At 41.4% G+C, this 26,861-nt stretch overlaps 2 protein-coding genes across 6 annotated transcripts in view; one reads left to right on the top strand and one right to left on the bottom strand.

The window, feature by feature from the left end:
* Positions 1–2,080, bottom strand: part of LRRFIP2 (LRR binding FLII interacting protein 2) — a 123,291-nt gene extending 121,211 nt beyond the window's left edge. The window contains exon 1 of the mRNA XM_014574054.3: positions 1,931–2,080. The gene's annotated coding sequence lies outside the window, so the exon portion shown is untranslated. The remainder of the gene's footprint in view (positions 1–1,930) is intronic.
* GOLGA4 (golgin A4) overlaps positions 1,664–26,861 on the top strand; it is a 103,828-nt gene continuing 78,630 nt past the window's right edge. For 3 of the 5 annotated variants that reach the window (XM_075921786.1, XM_025185123.2, XM_075921789.1), the window contains exons 1-3: positions 2,311–2,620; positions 12,961–13,059; positions 24,597–24,692. In XM_075921786.1, the coding sequence (XP_075777901.1) occupies positions 2,537–2,620; positions 12,961–13,059; positions 24,597–24,692 (279 nt within the window). In that variant the 5' untranslated portion in view covers positions 2,311–2,536. Of the gene's footprint in view, positions 1,961–2,310; positions 2,621–12,960; positions 13,060–24,596; positions 24,693–26,861 lie in introns of those variants that run through there. The other 2 variants (XM_075921788.1, XM_075921787.1) reach the window with 2 other exon arrangements.

The raw sequence follows: 26,861 nt of genomic DNA, 5'->3' as shown, positions 1-26,861 counted from the left end.
CCCCCACCAAGGCACAGCTGCCCACTGGTAGGGCCCGGTAACCAGAGCAGGAGGATGTGGGATCTGGAGCCTGGCAGCAGGTGGCGGAGCAGAGAGCTGTAGCTGCTTCCCATGGGGCCCCCGGGGAGCCCAGACAGGAGCCACCACCACCCCCTGATCCTCCTGCAGGGGAGCTCGGGGCCAGCAGGCCGCACAGGGCACCCCCCAAGGAGGAGCTGGCAGAACAACCAGGCTGGGCCAGGAACAATCCCCCCTCCTGCCAGAGCCCCCAGGGTCCTGCCTCCCCGCTGTGCCCATGTCTAGCCCCAGGCTTGCTCCTGAAGGATGAGACAGTTAAGGAAGGTGTGTCTAGCCTCTGTTTGCCAGAAACTGGGAATGGGTGACAGGGGACGGATCACTTGATGATTGATTACCTGTTCCATTCATTCCCTCTGAAGCACCTGGCATTGGCTGTTGCTGAAAACAGACTATTGGGCTAGATGACCTGACCTAGCATGGCCAGTCTTCTATACTTCTAACAATAAATGTACCTGTTTCTTGATTTAAAGTGATAATGCCAACTTGAATGGCTACGTCTAGACTGGCATGAATTTCCGAAAATGATTTAATGGAAAAGTTTTCCGTTAAAAGCATTTTCGGAAAAGCGCGTCTAGATTGGCAGGATGCTTTTCCGCAAAAGCACTTTTTGCAGAAAAGCGTCCGTGGCCAATCTAGACGCGGTTTTCCGCAAAAAAGCCCTGATCGCCTTTTTCACGATCGGGGCTTTTTTGCGGAAAACAGCACTATGCTGGCTACACTGGCCCTTTTGCTCAAAAGTCTTTCGGAAAAAGACTTTTGCCCGAACGGGAGCAGCATAGTTTTTCCGGAAAAGCACTGATTATTTTACATGAGATTGTCAGTGCTTTTCCAGAAATTCAAGTGGCCAGTGTAGACAGCTGGCAAGTTTTTCCGCAAAAGCTGCTGATTTTCCGGAAAAACTTGCCAGTCTAGACACAGCCAATATGTTTAAATTGACTGATTTTGAAAAGTCCAGTTTCTCATACAGCACACATCCTGGAATTTCTTTTTTAAAAATAAGAAGTCTTTTTTTCTGTCTCCTAAAAGTGTTTATAGGAGTCAATGAGAGAGAAATTGATAGACTATGTGGGGAAACAGTGGAACTAACCGAACACAAAATGCTATCAAATAGGTAAAATAAACTGTAAAGAAAAGGGGTGGGAGTTTTGCTAAGTTATTTTATTTTAATTATAGATGTCACTTGTAACTTTAGTAGATACAAAATATTTCATGGACATTTGTCCTGAGTAGTGCTTAAGGAATAAGGCCCTCATCCCATTATGCATTTGAGCAGAAATTTTACTCACATAAGTAGTTGCACTAATGTACATGGGACACCTCACAGTTTTAGCTTTAATCATGTGCATAAATTTCAGTGGTTAACTATTTTGATTTGAGGCCCCACCACCCAGCTCTCTGGCTCATCTGAACCTGGGGCTGTTATGGCCCAGTATGGTTGGCCATCGCTTGAGTTCACCTGCAAGGACAGGTTAACAGTTAAGCACACCAGTACGTATGCTTACTGGTTAACCAATTATCATCCCTAGGAATCATCACCTGATTATTGCTGACTGACAGGAAACAAAATGTTTCTTGTATCAATTAGGCACAGAGCACGAGACATTTAGGCATCATATACTGGAAAGAGAGTAACTGGGGGAATGTCCTTCTCTCACTCTACACACGTGTGGCCAAAATTTGTGCGCTAAAGATGAGCCACACTCTGAACTGGCAACAGAGGAATGTTCAAGTGCCGCGGACCCGATTCCCCTCTTATAACTATTTCTAGAGCATCAGTTTCCTTTGCCTATTTCTCATTTTCAACAAAAAACTGACGGACCCCTATGTTCTTGCGGTACAAACAGGAACCTACTGGGCGGAGTGGTGGTCGCCTGTCGAGAAGGTGAGTGGTGCGGCGGCGGGTGGAGGCGTCCGCGGGGCGAGCTGCCCATTGTCCTAGAAGCTGGAGACGGAAAAGGCGGATTAAGTCTCACGTGGTGAAGAGTCTCCTAGGGGATCAGGTAAACCCGTTCTCTAAAAAGGCACGTGCAGGGCGTTGCTCCAGGCAGAGGGGACTGAGCTGCTCAGCGGCTCCCTCTGCCTTTCGCCCATTGCCGGGCACGGCCCGGCCCAGCCGCCAGTCTCTTCTGGGAATCGCACTCGCAGGGCTGGCGGCGGTTTGAGCCTCGCTACTCGCCATAGCGTCCTCTCGTCTCAGTTCCACGTTGGCCGCGCAGGCGCAGTGGCTCTTTGTTCACCTGCCGGGGTGGGGGATCCCGGAAACCGCTGCGGCGCTGGCTGATTCCGGGAGCGTTTCCCGGCTCCCAACCCCCCGTGAGCCCCGGGCCGCCGGGAGAGTGGAGAGGGAAAGGGACGCCCCGCCCCGGAGCCACAGGGGGGGGATCGGCAGTGGGGGCGACTCCCCGTGTCCCCCTCGGCTCCCCCCTCCTCCCCGGGACCCTCGGGGGCTGCCGTCGCCATGTTCAAGAAACTGAAGCAGAAAATCGTGGAGGAGCAAACGCAGCCGCGGAGCCCCGGGGGGCGAGCGCCCCCGCACCCGCAGGTACCTCGCGCGGGCCCCTGCGCATCTATAGCTGCTCTCGGGGGCAACCATGGGACAGAGCCTTAGGGCTCGGCCCCCACTCGCTGCGCTGTGATAATGCTACTGCTGTCCGGGGCTGTCACTCGTCACCTGCCTCCGGCAGAACGGCGGGGTCCTCAGTCAGAGCTTCTCTCTGTGGCCTCGAGCAGCCCCGGCTTCGTGCTGTGAGTCTGCCAGAGCTGCGTGCTCACTGCTTACTCCTTTTACTCCTCTTCCCCTCGCAGCTTCATCAGTAGTTCCATTCCCTGGCTGGAAGCTCACAGTTATTCAAATATACGTGTTACAACTTTCTGCAGCGCTACAAGGAGACGGAACTCTTTCTGGGACTTTTCTTTGCTCTCTCTGTCTCGGCTTTAATGTAGGATACACAATACCTAGATCTCTACTTCTTGGTACGATCTTGTATGTTAGATTAAAAGAGAAATCATATAAAGTGAAAAGTGGCTGTCAGAAACAGAGACTAGTAGTTCTTATTCAGGCAGGACTCCCATGGAAGTCCTGAGAGATTATATGGGGTTGTATAGCATATTAACAACTCTAGATAATCTCTGTTTTCCTCTTGCAAAGTGAGCAAATTACCCCCAGGCACATCAGTTATTTCACAGAAAAGATGTGCAGTGTGCTTTAAAAATAAACCCCAATGAATTTAGTGCTATTGAAAGTGAAACACCAAATCTTTACTTGGACACAGTGAAAAATCCCCCCCATCATTCTCCATCGTTCCCAACATACAACATCTACATTGTTATAGCCTTAAATAGGGCATGCCAGTCATGCTGAATTGTGTGATGCTCTTCAAGTCTTTTAGAGAATGCTCAGCAATGATTTTCATGTTAACTCAGTTTTCAGAAGTAGACTTCTTGTCCTGCCTTCTTGTCCTGCATTCTAAAGAGATCTTGTATGTTGTCAGGTTAGCTAGAATAATGTGGGTGATGAAGCTATTGAATTTTTAGCATTTAAATAATTTAATATATTTTAGTTTACATCAAAGCTTACATTTCAGCATTTTAATTGGTTTTCCTTGTCACGCTATCCTATATAGCATGGGTCTCAAACTCTCAGCCTAGAGGCCATTTGCAGCCTGGGTTCTTTCTTAATCTAGCCTGTGAAATACTTTGAAAAAAGTTATTTAATCAGACCTGTGTGGCTGCTGGGTGGGGAGAGGTGGGCATCACACAGGAGCTCACCCTTGCACATGGCTCCCACCAGCATTCGGGCCCCCCGCACACACATAGTCCTGGCCTTCACTGTGATGCAAATTGTACTGGCCACGCTGACTCACTTCTGCAGCCATCAGGGTGGGGCTGGTGGATTTTGCTTATGGTTACCCTGGGTGGGGATGGGGATGGGGATCCCAGTGCAAGGATGTGGATATTAGCAGTAGGGAGGCAGCTGGGATTCCTAGTGTGAGGGTACAGATGTTAGCAGAAGGACATGGAGCAGAGATGTCAGAGTGAAGACTCATTTTTATGTCTTTTGTAGGATCCTAGTTTCTGTCAGTGTCTCCCCTTGTGCCCAGGAGCCCAATCACCTTGCATGTACTGTTTTGCTAAATTCAAGAGTTCAAAATTCATGAATAGGCCCCTGCAGACAACCAAAAAGAGAATTAATTCTTGAAATCACAGATAAAAATACACTTGGGGATCTTTGTATTTGGCATCTGGTGTTTGAGGTCTTTGGCTGAACTTGGGACAAATTTTGTAGCTTTTCTCCACAAACCATAAGACTTAAAAGTCTTTCTTAAACAAAAAGAAAAGAAAAAGAAAGAAAGCTGGGATTGTTTTTTAATACCATGTATTAATAAACAAGCATAATCTACTAAATCAGAGCGATCATAGTTGATAGCGGTGCATGAGGCATCAGTTAGTGAAGTTCCCAGATATAGCTTCATTTTCATAATGTGCTTTCCAGGGTGGGGAAAAAAAAGCCCCAATCATCAGCAGGCTTGAGATAAAATCAGGAGAGTTGACATCACTGATATCTAGTCAGTTTATCAAAATGAGTTAATAGTTTCACATCTTACACCTATGGATGGGACAGCTCTGTACAAACCTCCCCTGGGCCACTGGGACAGCATGGAGCTAGTAGCAGGAAGACACTCTAGCCCCATGTCACTGTCGGTAATGGCAGGGGGCATCAGCAGGTTTTAAATCATCTGGGGCAGCAGGTGGGGCTGGGAGATGCACGGGGGAAGGGGAGAGGGGGGAAAAGGAGGGAGTGGAGACACTCCTCCCGACCCTTGGAGCCCTGCCAGAAGTGGGTAACCACTCGCCTGCAAGGAGAATATGAGGACTGATACTGGTCCTAAGGTAAATTGAGTTTGTGACTACTGCTATATAGTATAGTCTGCTAATAGCTGTCTTTAGAGGTGATTAAACTTCAACATAAGCTGTTAATGGCATCTGCATTGTAGAGAAAATTATTTTTGTATGACTGCATCTAAGGGTACGTCTAGACTACAGGCTTTTGTCTACAGAAGTTTTGTCGACAAAGCTTTTGTCGACAAAGAGCGTCTAGACTACATTCAGTTCTGTCGACAAAGCAAGCTGCTTTGTCGACAAAACCATGTAGTCTAGACACAACCCTAGATGCAATAACACCTTCTGTCGACAGAACTCTGTCGACAAAAGGCGTTATGCCTCGTAAAATGAGGTTTACCAGCATCGACAAAACTGCTGAGTTCTGTCGACATTATGTCGACAGAACTCAGCGGTAGTGTAGACGCAGGTATAGTTTTGTCAACAAAACTCTGTAGTCTAGACACACCCTTAATGTTGAACAGTATTTGATAAATGAAGGAATCATTAACTATTTAAAAATCAGTCTCATCACGCTTTACCAAATCTTGAACTTCAGTTTTGTGGGTCTAGTTATTTTTCTGTCTTCGTGTATTTTTTCCCCGCTGGAAATCTGTCTTCTCCCATGGTGCTTTTAACTTTAAAGAAATTAAGAACACACAAAAGCACCTGTACTTCAGATTTGGTTACTTAATCTTAGGAACTTGTACTTCTTGATTATTTAAGTTTCTGTTAATATTACTAACATTTTAAAATATTCATAGACTACTTTAATTTCTATATATAGACTGCTTGGAATCTGTGGACATTTATTGTATTTCTGTTGCAGATTATAAAACATGGATAACAGGGACTGCTCCAGCCCAACTGGGTCCACCATACTATGTTGTGACTCGGGGCTGCTCTGGTCCAGACAGAGCAGGCATCAGCCTATGGTTTGATGGGTTTTGCCTGGTTTGGCTGAAGCAGCCCATGGTGTGGCGGGCCCAGCCTGGCTGGAGCAGCATCCCCACAGCCCAGCCCACAGGATAATGGTTTAACCAGTTAAACATTTTATTTAACCACTTAACCACTATTTTACATTCCTAATCATACTAAAAATTGTATCCTGTTTAGTTTGTGACAGTCAGTGTGTGTTGAGGAAAAAGGATTTAGTATGAATCAATGTCATGGTTAAATTTGTGCCTGACTGTGGTAGTGGTGTTTTCACTAGCATAGTGTATAGTATAGCTTTATTTGACTCCTGAAATATCATTTGGAAAACTTTGTGAAACTGAATCAAACAGTTTATGTTAAATAACTCTTTTATTTATTCCACCATACTGTTAGTTATATGATCTGTCAGAAATCTTATGAAATGATTTAAACCTCTCCAATTCCACAATGAAAACAGGTATGTTTAGTTTTAAACATTCTCCTGAAGTACCAACAACTCCAAAATTGCACTACTGTGTGAAAATGAGAGTGAAATTTGACTGGACAAGAGTGGAGTCGACTAATCTGCTAACTTTTTACGTATCGTACAGTTTGGGCAATGAAAGCAAATGACTTATATGAAAAGGTATAGTATCGCCCCTGAAATAACTTAGACAAGCTCTCCTAGTCTGGGTGAAAAATATCTTTTCTTCCCCCCTCTTTTAACTTAAAGGAATAAAATAACTGCAAGTAGTTTATTGGATTAATGCCAATATTTAAAAAGGTCTCTAGAGGCGACCATGGCAATTACAGACTGGTAAGTCTAACGTCAGTACCGGAAAATTAGTTGAAACAATAGTAAAGAATAAAATTGTCAGACACGTAGAAGAACATAATTTGTTGGGCAAAAGTCAACATGGTTTCTGTAAAGGGAAATCATGTTTTACTAATCTATTAGAGTTCTAACAAACATGTGGACAAGGGGGATCCAGTAGATATAGTATACTTAGATTTCCAGAAAGCCTTTGACAAGGTCCCTCACCAAAGGCTCTTGTGTAAATTAGGCTCTCTTGAGATAAGAGAGAAGATCTTTTCATGGATTGAGAACTGGTTAAAAGAATAAATGGTAAATTTTCAGAATGGAGAGGGGTAACTAGTGGTGTTCCCCAAGGGTCGGTCTGAGGACCAATCCTATTCAAATTATTCATAAACGATCTGGAGAAAAGGGTAAGCAGTGAGGTGGCAAAGTTTGCAGACGATACTAAACTGTTTAAGATAGTCAAGACCAAAGCAGACTGTGAAGAACTTCAGAAAGATCTCACCAAACTGAGTGATTGGCAGCAAAATGGCAAATGAAATTTAATGTGGATAAGTGTAAAGTAATGCACACTGGAAAAAATAATCCCAACTATACATACAATATGATGGAGGCTAATTTAGTTACAACTAATCAGGAAAAATCTTGGAGTTATCGTGGATTATTCTCTGAAAACGTCCACGCAGTGTGCATTGGCAGTCAAAAAAAGTAATAGGATGCTAGGAATTATTAAAAAAGGGATAGAAAATAAGATGGAGAATATCTTACTGTCCCTATATAAAACTATAGCACGCCCACATCTTGAATACTGCATACAGATGTGGTCGCCTCACCTCAAAAAAGATATTTTGGCATTAGAAAAGGTTCAGAGAAGGGCAACTAAAATGATTAGGGGTTTGGAACAGGTCCCATATGAGGAGAGGCTAAAGAGACTGGGACTTTTCAGTTTAGAAAAGAGGAGACTTAGGGAGGATATGATAGAGGTATATAAAATCATGAGTGGTGTGGAGAGGGTGAATAAGGAAAAGTTATGTATTTGTTCCCATAATATAAGAACTAGAAGACATCAAATGAAATTAATGGGTAGCAGGTTTAAAACTAATAAAAGAAAGTTCTTCTTCACACAGCGCACAGTCACCCTGTGGAACTCCTTGACAGAGGAGGCTATGAAGGCTAGGACTATAACTGAGTTTTAAAAAGAGTTAGATAAATTCATGGAGGTTAGATCCATAAAAGGCTATTAGCCAGGGGTTAGGAATGGTGCTCCTGGCCTCTGTTTGTCAAAGGCTGGAAATGGATGACAGGAGACAAATTGCTTGATCATTGTCTTCGGTCCATCCCCTCTGGGACACCTGGCACTGTCCACTGTCGGCAGGTTACTGGGCTAGATGGACCTTTGGTCTGACACAGTATGGCCATTCTTATGTTCTTATGCTCTTATTACATGTCAATCAGTTTCCTATTCATGAGAGTTTAAAAAAAGAAACTTACAACATCTGTTGTTTTAATTAGCAGGGCTCGACAAACCACTGAATCTACTCGCCCAGGGCGAGTAGATTTCAGCTGGTCGCTCCGAGCACCCCATTCACCGGTGCTTTGCGCATGCGCAGTGCCGGTCTAACACATGCGCAGTGCGGGGCTGGCGAGTGGCTGTCTCCGGGGTTTGTCAAACCCTGTTAATTAGACTTTCTTTCCCTTCGTGGGTTCACTCACTTTCACTGTTTTCTTATACTTATATCCTCTCATGGTGTCTTCATTCCTTTTTTTGGTTTATTATCTTTACCTATTGCATTATGTAGTGTTTCTCCAGTCTGTGTCCACTCCATTTAATCTCCCACTGTGCAAACATCTTCTCACCTTGCAGATAAGGTGATTTTACTAGTCACTAGAAGGTAGAGGACAAACTGTTCTGGCCCAAGATTGATAGATAGATTGGTGCCACTTACTTATGTACAGTGATTAAGAACCTATTACTGTTTCTGGGGCCTTCTGCCATTAGGCTCCCAGGAGTTTTGGTCGTGACCAAAGAGTGCCAGTTTTCAGAGATACAGCCTGTATTTAGGAATAGCAAAATAGATGTTATTGGTGGGGAAATGGCATTACATGTGGAAGAATACATAGTCATATCTGATAAAAATCTTAAATGACTCCAGCTTTATGACAAAATTTCTATGGATAGAAATTTTATGCTTGAGTAATAAGCAGTGTTCCCTGTAAGCTGTGCATTTGTGCGGCTGTTGAGAGATTCAGATGCTACCCAGCTAATTAGTAGAGTGCGCACAGCTAGGTTTTTTGTTTCTACTAGTGGTGAACATTCTTATGTGCCTTGGTGCACATAAACATTTATTCCTCACATGGATGGAAAAATCTGCACATGCATGGAAAAGTCTAGAGGGAACATGGATAATGAATTGGGTACAGGAGGGAGCTTGGACAGGAAAGGATTATGATCTGACCCGGGGGGGGAAGAACGAGGAGGGGTGCAGGGTCTGAGAGTTGTGGCCAGCATGCAGAGGGCCTGGGCTGTGACCTGGGGCAGGGAGTTGGGATGCCAGGTTCAGGCTCTGTCCAGGAGGAGCTTACCAGAGGTTGCTCCTGGTCAGTAGCCCAGCAGGACCCTGGGCTCCCTGCCTGCTGTTCCCCCACAAGCTGATCAGAGAAACTGCTTGTGGGGGCCATGTGTATCACTCTGCAGCCCATCACTTTTAGGAGGGGGACAGCAGATCTCTGCATGCTGCATGTGCCCATAAGCATTGCCTTTCCAGCTTCCTTTCCAGCTGAGGTCTGGCCAATGGGAGGTTGTGATGATGGTAGTGGAGATGGGGGCAGGGCATGAATACCCTCCACGGGGCAGACATCATGCAGAGATGGAAACCATACACCCAGCAGCTGGTCACTTTGAGCTGCTTATGGGGTCGTGGCAGGCAGGCAGGGATCCAAATATTTGGCAGGCGGGTCTTGCCCTTTCCAATGCTGAGAGTGATTGTGTAATTTTGTGGAAGAGTAGATAGGCTTTAAGAATAGAAAACCCAATAATAATGGGGGATTTCCGCTATCCCCATTTTGACTGGATATGTGTCATCTCAGGACAGGTTCTGACAGAAAATTTCTAGATACCATTAATGACTTCTTCATGGAAGAGCTAGTCTCAAATCCATAAATGGTGAGGGAGGATAATTTTTTTATTTAATCCTAATTCACTTCTGGTCCAAGAAGTGAATATAGCTGAACTGCTTGATAATTGTCCTTTATATAATTCAATTGAACATGCTTTTGGGAGGGAACATATAAAAGAAGCTTATCACAGTAGCATTTAACTTAAGGGGGCTACTAAACAATTACGATACTTTTTAAACAGAAACTAAAAAGTACTGTCACAAGAATGAAATGTCTACAGAGCAGGGGTGGGCAAAAGGGCTTCCGTGGGCCAAATTTGGCCCGCCAAGTGGGTTGATCCATCCTGCAGATATCCTGCTGGCCTGGGGGCAGAGGAGCAATCAGGGCCATGGGACAGGGAGCGCTCGGCGCTTAGAGTCAACCCTGGTGGTTGACTCTAAGTGCTGCATGCCAGAGGGCAGAGAGCGAGTTCCTTGCAAGGAGGAAGGAGACTTTGCACATTCCCCTCACCCCCAAGCTCTGATTGGCCTGGGGGTGGCGGGAGCAGGCGAAGTCTCCTCCTGCCCTGCAAGGGGCTCGGCACTGAGTCAACCGCCAGCTGTTCAGAACAGCTGTTGGTTCTCTCTGGGGAGGAACGGGGGGCAAAGACTTCACGCACTCTCCCACCCACAGACCAGTCGGGTCTGTGGTCAGGGAAGTATGGAAGGCCCCTTTCAGGATGACCTGGGACTACTTCAGAAATTTCTGAAGTGGCCCCCAGTCAAAAATTAATGCCCACCCATGCTACAGAGTGTGTGTGTGTGTGTGTATATATACATATATATATATATATATATATATTTTAAAAACACCACCATAGAGGCTCAAATTAAATATATACCCCAGATTTTTAAAAAATAGGAAGAGGACCAAAAATGTTCCACCATGATTTAACAGAGTAAGAGAAGTGGTTACAGGCAAAATGGCATCCTTTAAAAACTGGAAGTCTCATCCTACTGAGGAAAATGGGAATATAAGTTCTGGCCAGTCAAATGTTAAAGCATAATTAAGCAGGCCAAAAAAAAAATTGAAGAGCAGCTAGCTAAAGACTCAAAACTAGGTGCAATTTTTAAGTAATTCAGAAGCAGGAAACCATCAAACAATCAGTGGTGACGGAGAGGCTAAAGGAACACTCAAGAAAGATCTGATGGTTGCAGAGAGGCTAAATTAATTCTTTGCATTGGTCTTCACTGTAGAGGGTGTGAGAGAGATACTCAGACCCGAGTTACTCTTTTTAGGTGATAGTCTGAGGAACTGTCGCATACTGAAGTGTGAATAGAGGAGGTTTTGGAACAAATTCAGTACTAACTCACCAGGGCCAGAGGTATTCACCCAAGGATTCTGAAGGAACTCAATATGAAATTGCAGAACTAATAACCCTAACCCATGTAACATATCACTTAAATCAGCTTCTGTATTAGATGTCTGGAGCATAATTAATATGATGGCATTTTTAAAAAAAGGTTTCAGAAGTGATCCTGGCATTTACAGGCCAGTAAGCCTAACTTCAGTACCAGGCAAATTTGCTGAAACTGTATTGAAGAAGAGAATGATCAGACTCAAAGATGAATGTGATTTGTTGGGGAAGAGTCAACGTAGCTTTTTGAAAAGGGAAAGCATACCTTACCAATCTACTAGAATCCTTTGAGGGAATCAGAAAACCTGGACAAAGGTGATCAAATGAATATAGTGTACTTGGACTTTCATGAAGCCTTTCACAAGATTCCTCACTAAAAACAATTAAGCAAAGTAAGCAGTCATGGGATAAGAGCGATAGTTGTCTAATGGATCAGTAACTGATTAAAAGACAGGAAACAAAGGGTAAGAATATGTGGTCAGCTTTCAGGCTGGAGAAAGGTAAATAGTGATTTCCCTTAAGGATCTGTACTGGGACCAGGGCTAATCAAAATATTCATAAAGATATATTAGAATTGGAAAAAGAATAGAGAAGGGCAACAAAAAATGAGTAAAGGTATGTATGAAAGCTTTCACATGAGGAAAACTTAAAAGGATGACTGTGCAACTTGGAAAAGAGAGAACTCAGAGGAGAGTATTATAGAGGTCTATAAAATGTGAATGGTGTGAAGAAGGCAAAAAAGAAAGTGTTATTTACCCCTTCACGTGACATTAGAAACAAGGTGATGCAATGAAATTAATAGGCAACATGTTTAAAACAAACAGAAGGAAGTGTTACTTCACATAGTACACAGTCAACCTGTGGAACTTGTTACCAGGGCATGATGTAAAGGCCAAAACTATAATTAGGTTAAAAAAAATTAAGCAAATTCACAGTGAGTAGGTTCATCAATGGCTGTTAACCCAAGATGCTTCCTGTGCTCTGGGTGTCCTAAGCATCTACCTGCTGGAAGCTGAGCTGGGATGGCTAGAGGTGGAATCTCTTGATAATTGGCCTGTTTTTTTCATTTCCTCTAAAGTAGTGACTTTTCATTCAAGACAGTATTCTGAGCTAGATGGACCTTTGGTCTTACCATGTGTGCCTGTTCTTGTAATTTATGGCCTTTTCTGATAAAAGCTTTGAGTAGAGATGAGATTAGGGAGATTAAAAGTTAACTCCTTAATGGGTGATGTTTACCAGTTCCAGTTAACCAGTGGGGCTGAAGCAGTTCCCGGCTGGCAGGAGCAGGGGGCTGCTCCATCCTCATGTGGCCCACTGCAGAAAGGGGTTGCTCTGAGCATCTGGAGCAGCCTCCGACCACAGCAGGCCCAGGTGTGTCACAGGCTTAGAGCAGCCCTTGTCCATGGCGAGCCTGGGTAGGGGGAAGGGAGCAGAGATTGCAGGTAGGGGCTGCTGTAGCTGGGTTATGGTGATGGGCTACTCCAGACCAGCTGCAGCATGGGGGGTGGGATGGAGGGAGTGTGCTCTATCCCAGCTGTTAACCAGTTATGCAGGATTTTACATGCGTAGATAAGATCTGTCATGTAGGTGCTTGGGATAACTTTTTTTTCTTCCTTTTAGGAAAATCTTATGGAGTGCTTTAACAAAGTTCTATTGACCACTGCAGTTAATAGTTGGCATTTGAAATATTACAACACTAGAGAATTGTGTGTAAAACTAGGTCAAGCTACTTACTGATTTGTACTCTTTCTTCTTGCAGACCCACTCCAAATCTTCACCATCACCACCAGGCAGCAGGAGCAGAACATCGTCACTTACAGAGCAACCTGATGAAGGCACTTTAACACCAGACAGAGAGGTCAGTTCAGAGCTCTGTTTCTTTGTTTGTAAACTTTTCCTCTGTAGCATATTACAAAATATTGAAGTGTATAATCATATTTATCACTTTATGCAGAACCTTTACACCTCAGAACTCTTTACTAGTGTTCTCAATGCCTCATCTGTATGTACAAATTGCACTCAGCATTTTTAATGGGAAGGCAGGGCTTCGTACACTTCTAGGCTGAGAAATGTTCTATGACCTTTTCCAAAGTTTGTTATAAGCAGGTGAAGTTTTGTAACTATAACTGAAATTTCCAAAAATTAACTGTAATTGTAAAGAATATCTATATATCTGAATCTATAATAAAATACACATACATTCTTATCCATCACATTAATTGATCCCATCTTGCTGATGAGGTTAAACTAAGTAAATAATCTGTCAATTTTAATCAGACAATTGCAATACTTCATTTTTATCACGATCACCAAATAGAAACCTGGTTGAACGGGACAGGGCTGAACAGGCAGTGCTGCTGAGCCATTAGGTTCTTGGGTTGGAAGGGTTGTTACCACTTTATTTGCATCATTAAATAATCAAGAAAATAGTCCCAAGAAAATAGCTAGATCTGAAGTTTTCCTGATAGATGTTGATTTACAAGTTCCTGATGGTTCTGTATGGCTCCTTGGTTTCCTCAAAGAAGCCTGAAACAAGAGGAAAACAAGTTTCCTTTATGCTTTCAAAGATTAATTTACCTTATTGAATATATAGAGTAGGGATGTAAACGTGTAACTGTTTAAAACAGTTAACCAGTGAGCATCAGATTATCAATTTCCGTTAAGGTTACACACCGGCTACCCAGGAGTGGGGCCAGCAGGGGATGCCAGCCCCACTCCCAGGGTGGATTCACTGCAGGCTCTGCAATATATTATCCTGAAGAGCCCGCAGCAAAGCCGACTTCCCAGCTCCACTCCTTGGGGAGCTGGCTGTCCGCCCACACTGCAGGCTCTGCTGTATAAAAGTTATGCTGCAGAGCCCGCAGCATGTGTAACCATGTAACCACTAGGTTTTTTAGTAGTTACATGTTGACACTTTTATAGGGTTTTTTTTTTACATCCCTAGCAGAATAATCCGCTGCTGCCCCTAAAGAGAATTTCAGTTCATATGTGCTCCAAAATATCATCAGCAAGTGCCATCCAAGCTAAATAATTACAAAATTTGCCTTAATATTTTTAATAACTGAGGAAAAAACTGTACTTCTACCTTGACTGTAAAGCATTGAGGTAGCACATTACCTCCCAAGAGCCACCTCATTTTTATGTGAAAGAGAAATTGTTGGTAGCTGGAATCCATGTCATCAATGATGAGTGCAAAAAGTAGAGAATACATTGGCTGACTTTTTAAAAATTAATTTAATTACTTCAAAAGATTTGAATGACTAACAGCTTTTCAGATGTTTTTAATAGGAGCTTGATAGTATATATGTGAAACAGTGAAAGCATCAGGCATTAGATGTGATGATATTTATCTGTGTGATCAGCCTACTCATTTTCCAGTTTTTGACAATTTTATATGATTCTTGTAACGTCTCTGAGTTTCTTGTTTAGCTTTGGAACAGCTTTATAAACAAGTAACTCTCTTCAGTAGAACTAGTAGAAACCTATTAAGGATGGGGCAGCAAAAGTGGGGATGTTAGGCATCCAGAGAGAAAGATAATCCATAGGATGTATTGTGTATTCTAAATTTAAAATAAATAGTTTCAAGGAGCATCTTGTGCTCTATAATTTTCCCACACTTTTGAAATGACTTCCCTGATAATATTTGTCTCCTCCTATAGCACAGCCATAATTCTTGTTCCTTTTTCTCCTAATATCTCAGTACAGTGAAGAGAAGAATGTGGATGAAAGTTGAATAACCTTCCTAAGAGATAAAAATCAACATTTGAAAATATTCAAATTTAATCCCTTAACTGGCTTGAAGCCTTTTCCTATCTCGAATTTGTGCTCTTCATCCCTCATTCTTTAGGCTCTGCACAACTGTCTCTGTCTCCATCTGTACCCATCTCCTACATGACCATTTCTACTAAAACAAAAGACAGGAGTATGCAGCACTTTAAAGACTAACAAGATGGTTTATTAGGGGATGAGCTTTCGAGGGCCAGACCCACTTCCTCAGATCAAATTGTGGAAGAAAATTGGCACAACCATATATACCAAAGGGATACAATATATACAAAAAAAAGTGAACACACACAAAATTGACAAATCAGATTTTAGAATGGGGGGGCGAGGAGGGGAGGTTAGTGTCTATGAGATAATGATATTAGGGGTGATAATTGGGGAAGCTATCTTTGTAATGGGTAAGATAATTAGCATCTTTGTTAAGGCCCATTCATAAAGTGTCAAATTTAAGCATGAATGACATGGTTTGTCATTCAGAGAAGCTTATATCTACACTGCAGTTAAACACCCACAGCTGGCTCATGTTGGTAGACTTGGGATCACAGGGTTATAAAAGTGTGGTGTAAACATTTTGGGACCTGATGAGGAAGAAGAAATGTCCCAGAGTTTGTGATCCAGCCCCAACCCTAAAGTCTACACTGCAGTTTTACTGCCCCAAATCCTGTGAGCCCAAGTTGTCTGATACAGGCCAGCCACAGGTATTTAATTGCAGTATACATATACCTTCAGTTAACTGCTAACTTATCTTTTTTGCCCACTTCTGACTTCATGCCTTCTGTTATGCTGCTCTTTGTGCTTGGAAGAGCCTCCGATTAATTTTCACTAGCTCTCCTACCTTCCTTTCAGAAAATTCATTTCCTCCTTGAATCAGTCTAGCTTATAAAAACCTGCAGCCCACCTGTTTTGTATTCTATGTTACAGATCTATATCTTTTTAAAAAAAAAGAATAATGCTCTCAAGCTGGGGATCACTTTTCACACATTCTGCACATTGTACAATAAAATGCAATGGTAATTTTAAAAATAGAGGGGCCTAAACCAAAACTTAGAGCTGATGTTCAGGTATACGTTCACATTTTGCATCTTAAGACCCTCTCGCAAAAATAATTAAAAATGAAAGCCTTTTTATAGAAAAGTTATTAAAAAAATTCATATACTGTGTGGATTGTAGTATGTTCCCTTATTCATTTCAGTGCTAGTTGTGGCATTGAGATTGTTCTTAGTGCTTTTCATTGCTGTAGAGTCCATTTTGCTGTGCTTCATTTAATCCATGTTGCCTTTGATCTTTGTTTTTCTCGAGTCTGTACACTAACACACCCCCTCCACAGTCAAATAAGAGAATCAAAGACAGCCCTACAAGATGTGCCAAGTTGCATTGAAAGAACATTACCCATGCTCTAAATACAGTAGTTAAAGATGGGAAGAAGCACAAAAGCAAGTTATCAAGTGAATTATGTTGGTTTTGTGTGCTTCTTTAGGCAATGAGAGAAAGATAGGGAACTAGGACAAAGAAACTAGAAACATAAGGGGGCACAGGTATACAATTATCTCTTGGCCCAGAAATTCTCATAGCAATTCTCTTGAGAAGCATATTCTGTAATAGGAATGCAGAAAGTAGTACAGTTGCAAAATGTTAATAAATCTCCCAGATTTATTTAGAACCATTCTTAATATTACATGAAAATTATTTTTTCTATATTAATGTACATTAAAGTTGTTTCAATCAAGACATTAAAATTCCTCTGTCAAAATATTCTTCATATGGGTTAAGCATGATGATTAACAAAACAAGTTTGTATATTGGTTTTCATTTTAATTGGATGCTTCTCTTAGAAAAGAACTGTCAGTTGAGTGTTAGTGTAGCAAAGTAAAACAGGTCAAAATACATATAATAGTATTTGGGGATTACTGTAAGGAACATTGTGAGCTAAACATTTCTTTGAAATACATTGATCTTAAGATATATTGCTAATATCTTAGCTGACTGGGAACTGTCTACATTTTAATATATTTTCACTATTCATGGTCATTCTTTGTTTTGCATTTCTCTGATTTGAAAATGAAATTCAATGATTTGTCCATGTTATTTTACCCTCCTTATCCTTTTGCTGTCCTGGAACTAGCACAGCTACAACACTGCAAACAATTTTATTTCTAGTCAATTTAACTTATTTGTTCTGTGCGCTATAGTAGTGTCCACACTTTTGGAATCATGGAAATACTTGCACTGTTCATAAGTTTTTGTGAGTTTGTTTTGAAGAAAAATCTTAAATAGTGAGAGAAATTTAAATTGTTCATTTGTAACAAATGATAATATAGGTAAAGCATTCTTCAATATTTTAATCTTATATTCCTTTATTTTGAAAGGATTTTAAGACTGAGATAATGCATTCAAATTTGGAAAGACTTGCAGATTTGACCAGCTACAACTACTTCTGCTCCCCACCCTCCCCATGCTTGGGGCTGCCACTGCCGACTCCCCCATGCTTAGGGCTGCTGGCTGCAGGCCCCCGGCATGGGGGGAAGCTAGCAGCTGGAAGAGGCAGCCCCAAGTGCAGAGCGGATAGCACCTGCTTCTGGCCCCCGCCCCTCTTTGCGTGCGGGGTGGCTGGCTCCTGCTCCCCCTTTCTCCCTCATGGGTGGGCAGCCTGCTCCTGGCCCTCCTGCATGGGCGTGGGGGCTGGCTCCTGTTAAGGATAAAAGGTTACCTGTTCACACTCCTATTGGGATCACTGAGGTGTGCAAACTGACTGTGATTTCCCCCCCCCCAAAAAAAAGATTGAAAATGATTGGGTTAGAGCAGTGGCTCCTAACCTCTTAGAGCATGCAGACCTATTTTCTATCTCTTACACTTTTACGGGACATCCCCCCCAAACAATATAGCTGTGCCTGCAGCCTGCATGTCCCTCAGTCCATGCTGCTTCCCGAGATGCATCCCTCCTCCCACTCAGAAAGCAGCACAGGCTGAGGGACTTGCTGTCTGCTGGTGGCACGGAGCAGCTCAGCTCAGAATGGCTGGGAGCTGAAAAGCTCCAGTCTGGAAGCCAATACATCCTTCAGCCCGTGCTGCTTCCCAAGCCACGGGAAGCAACGTGGGTTGAAGGTCATGCTTGCTATGAGAGGCTCTGTATATTTATATTAATTTCTTATTTTAAAGTTTCCGCAGATCTCTTGCAGTACCGGCGTGGTCCACCAGGGATCCGCAGACCACAGGTTGGGAATCACTGGGTTAGAGGGAAGATTTGGCTTGCTATGGACACAGTCATAATTGAAGAGCAATTTATGATGCTGCTTTCCCCCCACAAGAATAGACTTCTCTACCTCTTTGCTTCCCCCCCAGTTTTTTCCAGGTTTTAATTGTGCTTGTATCATTGCTGTTGACCCACATCATAGTTCTAAAGAGCAATGGATCTGTGAAGCTATGCATTTTTATACAAGTTTAGTTTTTTTTCTCTTTTTAAGAGTTACATCACACACACACACATACACACACACACACACATCCTGCCCATTTGCAGAAGGCAATTAAATGTAACTTTGGACCGTCATCTGAGAGCCAGCTGGTTTGCTATGGAGCTGTTATTCATGCTTGTCAAAGGGTCTTAGCCTGGCTCTCAGGATATGTTTTGGAAGTAAGACTATGATGTCCCTTTTTCTCTCAGCCAAGAAATCTTGTAAGCTTCTTGTAGATTGTAGAATTAAGCTTAAGTCACCACACTATGCTTATGAATTGTACTTTAGACTTGCAAAATGTTTGTGTTGATATATACTTTTTTATATTGTAATAGGTTTTAGATTAACTGCAGTGTTTCCCAGTATGGTCCAATAACAAAGTTAGCCAAATGAAGATGGCCTTTCCAATCTAACAAAGATTCATCATCTTGATACCATTGTTAATGCTGCTACTTCAATTCATTTGTGCCCTGCTTCCTCTGAAGTGTTTCTAATCAACATTGTAATATATGATTAGTAGTTACTCATACGTAACTGTTTTTCCTGTCTAATTAACTAGTAAATAGTCAACATTTTCAGATATAAGGTTACAGATTCTTCATTTAAAACCTAGCTTGTACACTTTCTAAAATAGAATTCTTAACAAATATACATCCTTCTATTTTATTGCAAGAGAAACCGTTGATGTCAGACAAGTCAATATCTATACAACTTGCTATTTATATATCCAACTTGCTCAAAAACTCTGTCTGTCTTTGTTAGGTGGAGGGCATAGGGCTTGGTCAGCAAATTTGTGTGATGGGAAGCAGTTCTTACTGCTTGTAATTTGTTCTCCCTTTTGTGGCTTGCCTTTAAAAGGTTCTATCTGTAATATTGCTTCTTTTGAAGGTTTGCCAAATTGATACCCACCTTTAGAGGTAGGCCATAAATATGACAAACCAAGAAACTTGATGTGCAATTGCTAATATTAGCTCTATATATTTAAGCAGTTGCTAATATTCCAAAATGTTACTCTAGATATTCATTGTTAGGGGTTAATTTATCACTCTTACAATCTACTCTTTAGTCATTTTAACTTTTAAATCTGCACTCCGAGGTTTTTCTTCAGAAAGTGGTTTTATTAGGGGTTGTTTTTTTTTAAATAAATTGCGTAGTCCCTACATATAATTGGACATTTTTCCTTTGGGTTATATTTCATACATAATTTTTACGTGACTTGTATAGAAAGCAAACAGAAATATTTGCCATCAACAGTGGTTTTCAAAAGCATCTATCACAACAGTAATGCCTAATTGTTTTCTTAAAAATCAGTGCTGAAGAAAAAAACGTACTACAGTATTTTAAATACTAAACTGCAGTGAATTTCCAATTTAAGGCTTAATGATATGATTGTAACTAATGTGAAGAAAGGGGGTTGTATTAACTCGGTAGTAGATTAATGTTCTTAATTCAGTCTTTGGGTGTAAGGTTGCTAAGTCAAGCACCAGAAAGGTAGAAGATGCTGGAATTAAGGCTGCCCATCCAAACTTAATTTGGCTTCCATGTGTATGTGTCCTTTGTGATGGTTTATCTGCATAACATCCGGTGATAGGATAGCTAGGCTCTGTTTCTAGCTCTGAGTCCTAGTCCAGTGCCTTAAACATAAGTAGGCATTTTTATAACTTTGGTTGAGCTCCATCTAGTGGTCATTAATCAAGTTGTTTTATGTGAAGACATCTGCTGTATCTCACAAGCTCTTGAGTTTTCTATGTACAGTTTAGACCGGGGTGGGCAATAATTTTTGATGGGAGGCCACTTCAAGATTTGGAAAGTGGTCGAGGGCTGCATTCTTCCATGATATTAATAGAGGAGGTATGGAGTCTGGAATGGAGGTTGGGTGCAGAAGGGAGCTTGGGGTAAGGGAGGGAGTCTGGGTGAAGGAGGTGGTTTTGACCTGGGGCACTGGACTGGGATGAAGGGGTTGGATTGTGATGTAGGGCAGGGAATTTGAGTACGGGGGGTACAGGGGTTTGAGTTATGAGCAAGGGCAGGAGAGGACTGTGATATGGGGCAGAGGATTGAGGTGCCAGATCTGGGAGGTGGTAATGGTACAGGAGGGGGGCAGAGGATTTGAGTGGCAGTGGCAGAGAGGGGGCAAGAGGCAGGCAGCTGCTTCAACGAGTTGTTAGTCAATTATACTACCAATCAGAGTCTACTGGTAAAAGCAGCAGGGACAGGGAGGGGAGAAGATCTCTTGTCAGTTTCAGCAGCAGCCTGTCACCTCCGGATCCACCTGTTCCCACTGACCCTCCTCCTCTCCCCTCCCCCCCCACCCGGCCAGCAGTAGAGGCAGTAGAAGAAAGATAAATTGCGAGCCTGTAATTGACTAACAACTTCTTGAAGCAGCTGCCTGCCTCTTGCCCCCTCTCTGCCACCACCGCTTGTAGACTTTGCCTCCCTGCGAAATGGCGGAGGGTTCGGCCCTCGCTGCGCTGTTCCCCAGCGACCCCCACCGACACCCCCCCACCCCTACCCCTGCCCACGCCCCTGCCAGAGGCAATAGAGGAAAGATAAATTGCAAGCCTGTTACCTGCGGATCCACCCAGTGATAGTGTAATTGACTAACAACTTCTTGAAGCAGCTACCGGAGCACTTCCAGGTTCCAGTTGGTGCTGGACTATCGGGAGTGCCAGACGACTGGATGCCAGACAATTGGAGTTTTACTGTATTTAATTTCTTGAATTTTCCTTTAAATGTAATCTACACCAAATGACTTTGTCTGGTCAATGGCAGGCCTCGCCTGCTTATGTGTGTGTATGTGTATATATCTATATCTATTATCTATATCTATATATATGTATCTATAAATAAATAAAATATTAAGGAAGAAAGAATATTAAAAAGATAATTAACAAGAAACACGACTTTAAATGTTCATTTAATATTAAATCAAATAAGAAAATTAATACTGCAAAAGTTTCAGTAGCCATTTGGTATCTGAAATGTTTCTTTTCCTTTGAGACATAAGCATGTACAGGAGGCCCCGACTTGCGATGCGATTGGTTCCGGAGGAAGCGTCACAAGTCGGGGACGTCGTAACTTGAACTGTGTGCTTTCGTAAATTCAGACCGAGGATGTCAGTCAGGGGTTTACGGCCCCTTCCGCACTTACAAAAATGATTGTAAGTGCGGGGGGTCAGAACTTGGGCAGTCGCATCTCGGAGGCCTTCTGTACCCAGATGGAAGATAAGGTAGACTAAGGCAGACTTCCAGCTCAGACAAGTTTAGAAGTAGCAAAAATCAGGTTTTAAATTAATCACATTTTGTATATATGTGTGTGCTCCTGCCTGCCTTCCCACACTGCTGCCTCTTTTAAGCCAGATCCCCATGCCTACTGGCTCCTGCCTGCCCTACACCTTCCTCCCGCAGCCTCACAGAGGCAGCAGCACAGAGGCGGGGACAGATGGCTCATGGAAGCCTGGTTCCTGCCTGCCACCCTGAGCTGCTGCTTCTGTGGGAGACATTCATGTCTGGCTTGGGAGACATTCATGTCTGGTTTAAAAGCTTTTAAGACATCTTAAAAGCTGACTCCTCGTACGTACTGGCTCCCATCTACACACATCCCTAACCCCCCGCTGCTGCCTCTGTATCAGAGGCAGGAATGCAGGGGGGCAGATGGCTCTACGAGGGAGCCAGCTTTTTTCAGGAAAAACTTGCTAACTGCAAGAACAGTAGGACAACTGAACAACCTGCCTAGGGAAGTCATGGAAGCTCCTTCAACAGAAATTTTCAAAAAGGCTCCATAGCTATCTGTCTAAGATGGTTTTAAACTCAACAAATCCTGCATTTTAGCAGGGAGTTAGATTTGATTATCCTTGCGATCCTTTCTAACTCTGTGGTTCTAGGATTCTGTAGAAGCAGAATATTTAAATAATGCCATGGTTGAAATTTTCTATTTAGTATTATGAGAAACACTAATGTAACACAGCTGTGCAGTCATTATTCAAAACTGTCTGCCAATTGAAAAATTCTTGACAATGTAAAATCAAACAAGGCACATTTTAAAATATATTGAATCAATCAATACTACCATCTAATCAACTACAGATAATATACATTACATTTTGGAAAACCTTCATCTTTAATTATTGGCAGCTGTTGCATTCTAGTTATGAGTTTTGCAATTTGCATTTCATTGTTCTAGCTAATCTTGTATACACACACTAGGGTACTACTATAAAGCCACTTTTCTCTTTGGTCGTTTTATTTCTGATTATTATTTATATACATAAATTTAAAAATGGTTTAGTGAAACATTTATGGTTAAGATTTTGCACACCCCAGAGTAGGAAAACTCAAAGTTATTGTTCTCTCAGCTATTGTAGATTGGCTATTTGTGCATATATTGTTTCCCATTGCTCTCTTTGCACAGCATATATATATTCAGAAGACAGCATTGACTGTAAGAGCTGAGCCCTGTCTCTGTATCCAATCAAAGCGCTGCTGTGGTTCAGTCACCACATCCCTGAAATTCTAAGTATGTAAGTTCAGTTAGCAAAACTACCCTATTCTGGGAGACCCTCTTGGTAAGGACAATCTTGAGGACCACTCATGCAGCGCACACACTAGCCTAGATTGCCCCTGACTGCTCAAGAGCATGAAGATGACTTCTTCAGAAAAATTTAGGTATTAGTTCTGGAGTTGTAGAGTGGCGTCACCTCAATTTCTGGAGGAAATCCTCAGCAAATAGTCTGGCTGCTGATTTTATAATAAAATAGGTGTGTGTTTACTCAGATATACACATTCTTTAGTCTGTTGAGGTTCTCATTTATATTTCTGTTGCAAAGGTTGCCTTAACAGAACCAAGAGATAGTTCTCCTTACGTCCAAAGTCAGGAGTGTTGAACTGATTTTCATTCATGTCCTCTTAAAATTATTTTCCTAGCCCTGACTCATGTTGTAATATCCGGAGACCACTAGATGTACTTATTAAGACAATACTGAGCACATTGTACATTTCCTCTAAGTACTGCAATAAATACTAATTATAAATCCTTGTTTATGTATGAGTTGATCTGTTTTCCTATAAATCAAATTGTATCCTAATCTCAATTATAAATACAGTAACAGAAAGCATTGTGTCAATTTAAAATAGATCAGAAACCTAATCATTTTGCAATGGTGTCTCTAACTAGAGATAATACCTAAGAACTCGAAATCAAGAAATGGTATCCTTCTGAACCAGTCAAAAATGAAAAGCCCTTAAGTGATTCACTCAGCAGATTACTCAAGTCTAAAATTTCTGAATTGATCAACATGTTAGGCAATAAGATAGCCTGGCCTTTCGTTTCTGAGTGTCAGCAAAAGTTTGAAATAATACATAATAATATATTAATATAATATATATGTGTTGATACATGTTATACCATTTTAATAATGTTAAAACACATTTGAATACATAACTAATTTCAATTCTCATTACACAATCTCTCTTCATTGATGCTTTTAATTTCTATGAGTTTACAAACTTGTTCCCTAAGATGATACTAATACATTAAACATAAACACGGCTAGTTGAGTTAGCAATTTCTTGTATCATTCCATAACTCCTAAAGATTGTAGTCATTGTGTTTGGAGTAGATAGTTGAAGTATAGTTTTGAGCACATCCTACATATTGTTAATGTTCCAGGATTTAAGTACTTTTTACAATATAATTAATGAATCTTGGCGGAAAGACAAATATCCAGAAGTACATAATTTATCTTAAGAATTGTATTAGAATAGATAAAAGTACTGATGTTACTTTTCAGTATAAATGTGTTAATTTGTTTGACATAAAATATCAAGACCAGACACCTCTTCTGTAGATGTTTGTAAATGAAACTATAGTGTAATGCAAAACCATACTCATGCAAGGCTAAATTAGGGCACACTTTTGCTACCACTCTTTCCTTACTAAGTAATCAATATAATAGATCTTGACTGTTATGACAATGATTTAATGTATTTCTGTTCTTATTCCTTAGTGGATTATATGTATCACATTGTATCTTTGTGTAGACTTTTTAGCACTATACATAAATTGAGATGGTGAGATTAAAGTTTTGCAACAGTCTTTGGTTTTTTTTTTTTTCTCATTACTTGTGTTTTTCATCTCCTTGCTTTTGCATTGAATGACACAGCTGCTAGCCGGGATGATAGCAGAGCCTGCTTTTCTCTCTGAGTATACTATCTTTGCTTTGGATCACAAACGACCTAAACCACAAAGTGACAGTGTGGTGAGTCCTCCTGCCCTTTTCAGATGGCTTTAGCAGGGGGAAGAGAATACTGTAATTCTAGAATGCAAAACTAGTGCTGCTTACGGCTTCTAGTCTGACAAAGGCATCTTGTCTACCCTCTTGCTAACCCTGCACTAAAATTCAGGCGGTAATATGTGTTCGCTAATGGCTGATGTGCTGTCTGTTGTGAACTTATTTTAACACAGAAAATTAATATTATTCTTTTACATGGAAGATTGCAGTCTTTCCTTACTTTCAACAAGCAGTTGCCACATAGGTTTGTAGATTCCTTGCCTGCAATCCATAAACACTGCTGTAAATGATTCCACTAGTTTTTAATATCTGTCTTTGGATAGTTGAAGGAAAATGGATATGATAAACATGGATAATGGTGCTTTTACTAAAAAAAGAACTTTAAAAATATGCTGTTTGCAACACATTATAATATATAATGGTAGCAGAAAACTGCTTTATTACATACATACTGAAATTCAGCCATGCCTAGCTGGTTGCATGTTAGTGCAATAGTATGTATTTGTCACTCAGGCAAATACACTCAATTCATACTGTTTCAGATGTATATGCCCTTGTTTTGTGCATTATGAAAGCAATGTTTCCAGTCTTGGACTCGGAGGAGAGCAAGAACAAGCAGAGTAGAGGAGGAAGAACAAACACATCAAGGAATGATATATCTACCGTAACTTGAACCAAGATTTCCTTTCACACAGCCCTCTTCTTTTGAATGCTTTATTTCTAGTCCCTCAAAATCAGAACAATGGCTGTTTTTTCTGCTCCAATGCTATGACATTTCTGGGTATGTAAGAACTAGAAAATATGACATTTTCAATGGGCTCTCATATCCTCATGCTTCAGTATTTACGCTTTCATTGGCACCAACAGAAGTGACTGCTTTTTGCTCCCCACACAGAGGGGAAAAGAAATATGTAATAGAAAGTGGTACGGTGGAATAGATAGGAAAATAATTGAGATGTGACCTGCTGCCATACCACTTTGTGCTTTTGATCCTATCTTGCAAGTTAAGCAGATGGTCTTTGGATGGTCCTTAGATGCTTCACAGATATTTGAGTGCTATGTTGATTTAGTGTGTGGAATAGTTCCCGTAGTGTTAGTACTGAATCAGTCCTTTATTATGGTGCTAAGAGGACAGGTGCTGGAGGGGTGCCCTGTTTCTGCTCAGATATAAACCAGAGCAGCTAACCAACTAATGTTAGACATCTCATGGAACTTGATCAGTACCTCTCTCTCTGGGCCATGTTCCAGTTTAGATATTTTCTGCATAGCTGAACTCTCCCTGTGGTTATAATTAGGTTCTATGTTAGTCTGTGCTTCCAGACATAGATTGTTGTGCACTGGAAAACAGAACACTATGTAGCATCTCAGTTGGAGCTGCATTTTGGAGCATATATTTCTGTGTATGCTGAGTGATGACTGTAAATGCCCTCCCTGGGACCTCATCCTCTTAAAAAAAATTACGTGAGGTTTAGCATTAATGGGTATTGCTAGTGTTTTTAATAATGTTTCATCTGTGACTGCCATTTTTCACGTAATCATTTTCTAAAACTCTCTGCCTGGGAGGGAGCAAAAATGAGAGGGAGAGGAGGTGATCACAAGAACAGTTTTTCTCAACTCTCCTTAATATAGGGAATGATAGGGACAAAATAAACAGGTTCAAATAAGATACGTTTCTTTGTGTGAGTACAGGACACTGGAAGCTTAAATATTAAATTAGAGCTCTACTTTCTAGGATAAATTAAACAAAAGAATACTGTTATTTAGAATTTCTAAGGCTATATAAGGGGTTAATATGAACCCTTGAAGACTGAAGCATAGTAGGGAAGTTGTGAAAGTTTGGCAACTCTAAATTAGAGAGAATGTCTTTTATTTCTTGTATTCTCTTGAGTCTGAGAAGGCTTTTCACAGTAAAATGCTATTCTCAGGTAGAATTCTTATGTGTATAGTAAGTCAGATTGTAGGGAAAAAAGGGACACTAACCACTTCCTACTGTACTCCCTCAATTTCAAAATTTACGCACAATCTGAAAATAGCTAGAATTTTCTAACAAAAAACAAACAAAAAGATTGCTAATAAAATAGTCACTTAAACTACCTAAACTTTCAGATTTATTACAGAGATGTATGGATCAGTTCA

The sequence above is a fragment of the Pelodiscus sinensis genome, chromosome 2, assembly GCF_049634645.1.
Source record: "Pelodiscus sinensis isolate JC-2024 chromosome 2, ASM4963464v1, whole genome shotgun sequence".
In the NCBI taxonomy this organism is placed as follows: Eukaryota; Metazoa; Chordata; order Testudines; family Trionychidae; genus Pelodiscus; species Pelodiscus sinensis.
This window is presented reverse-complemented; position numbering and strand designations above follow the sequence as displayed.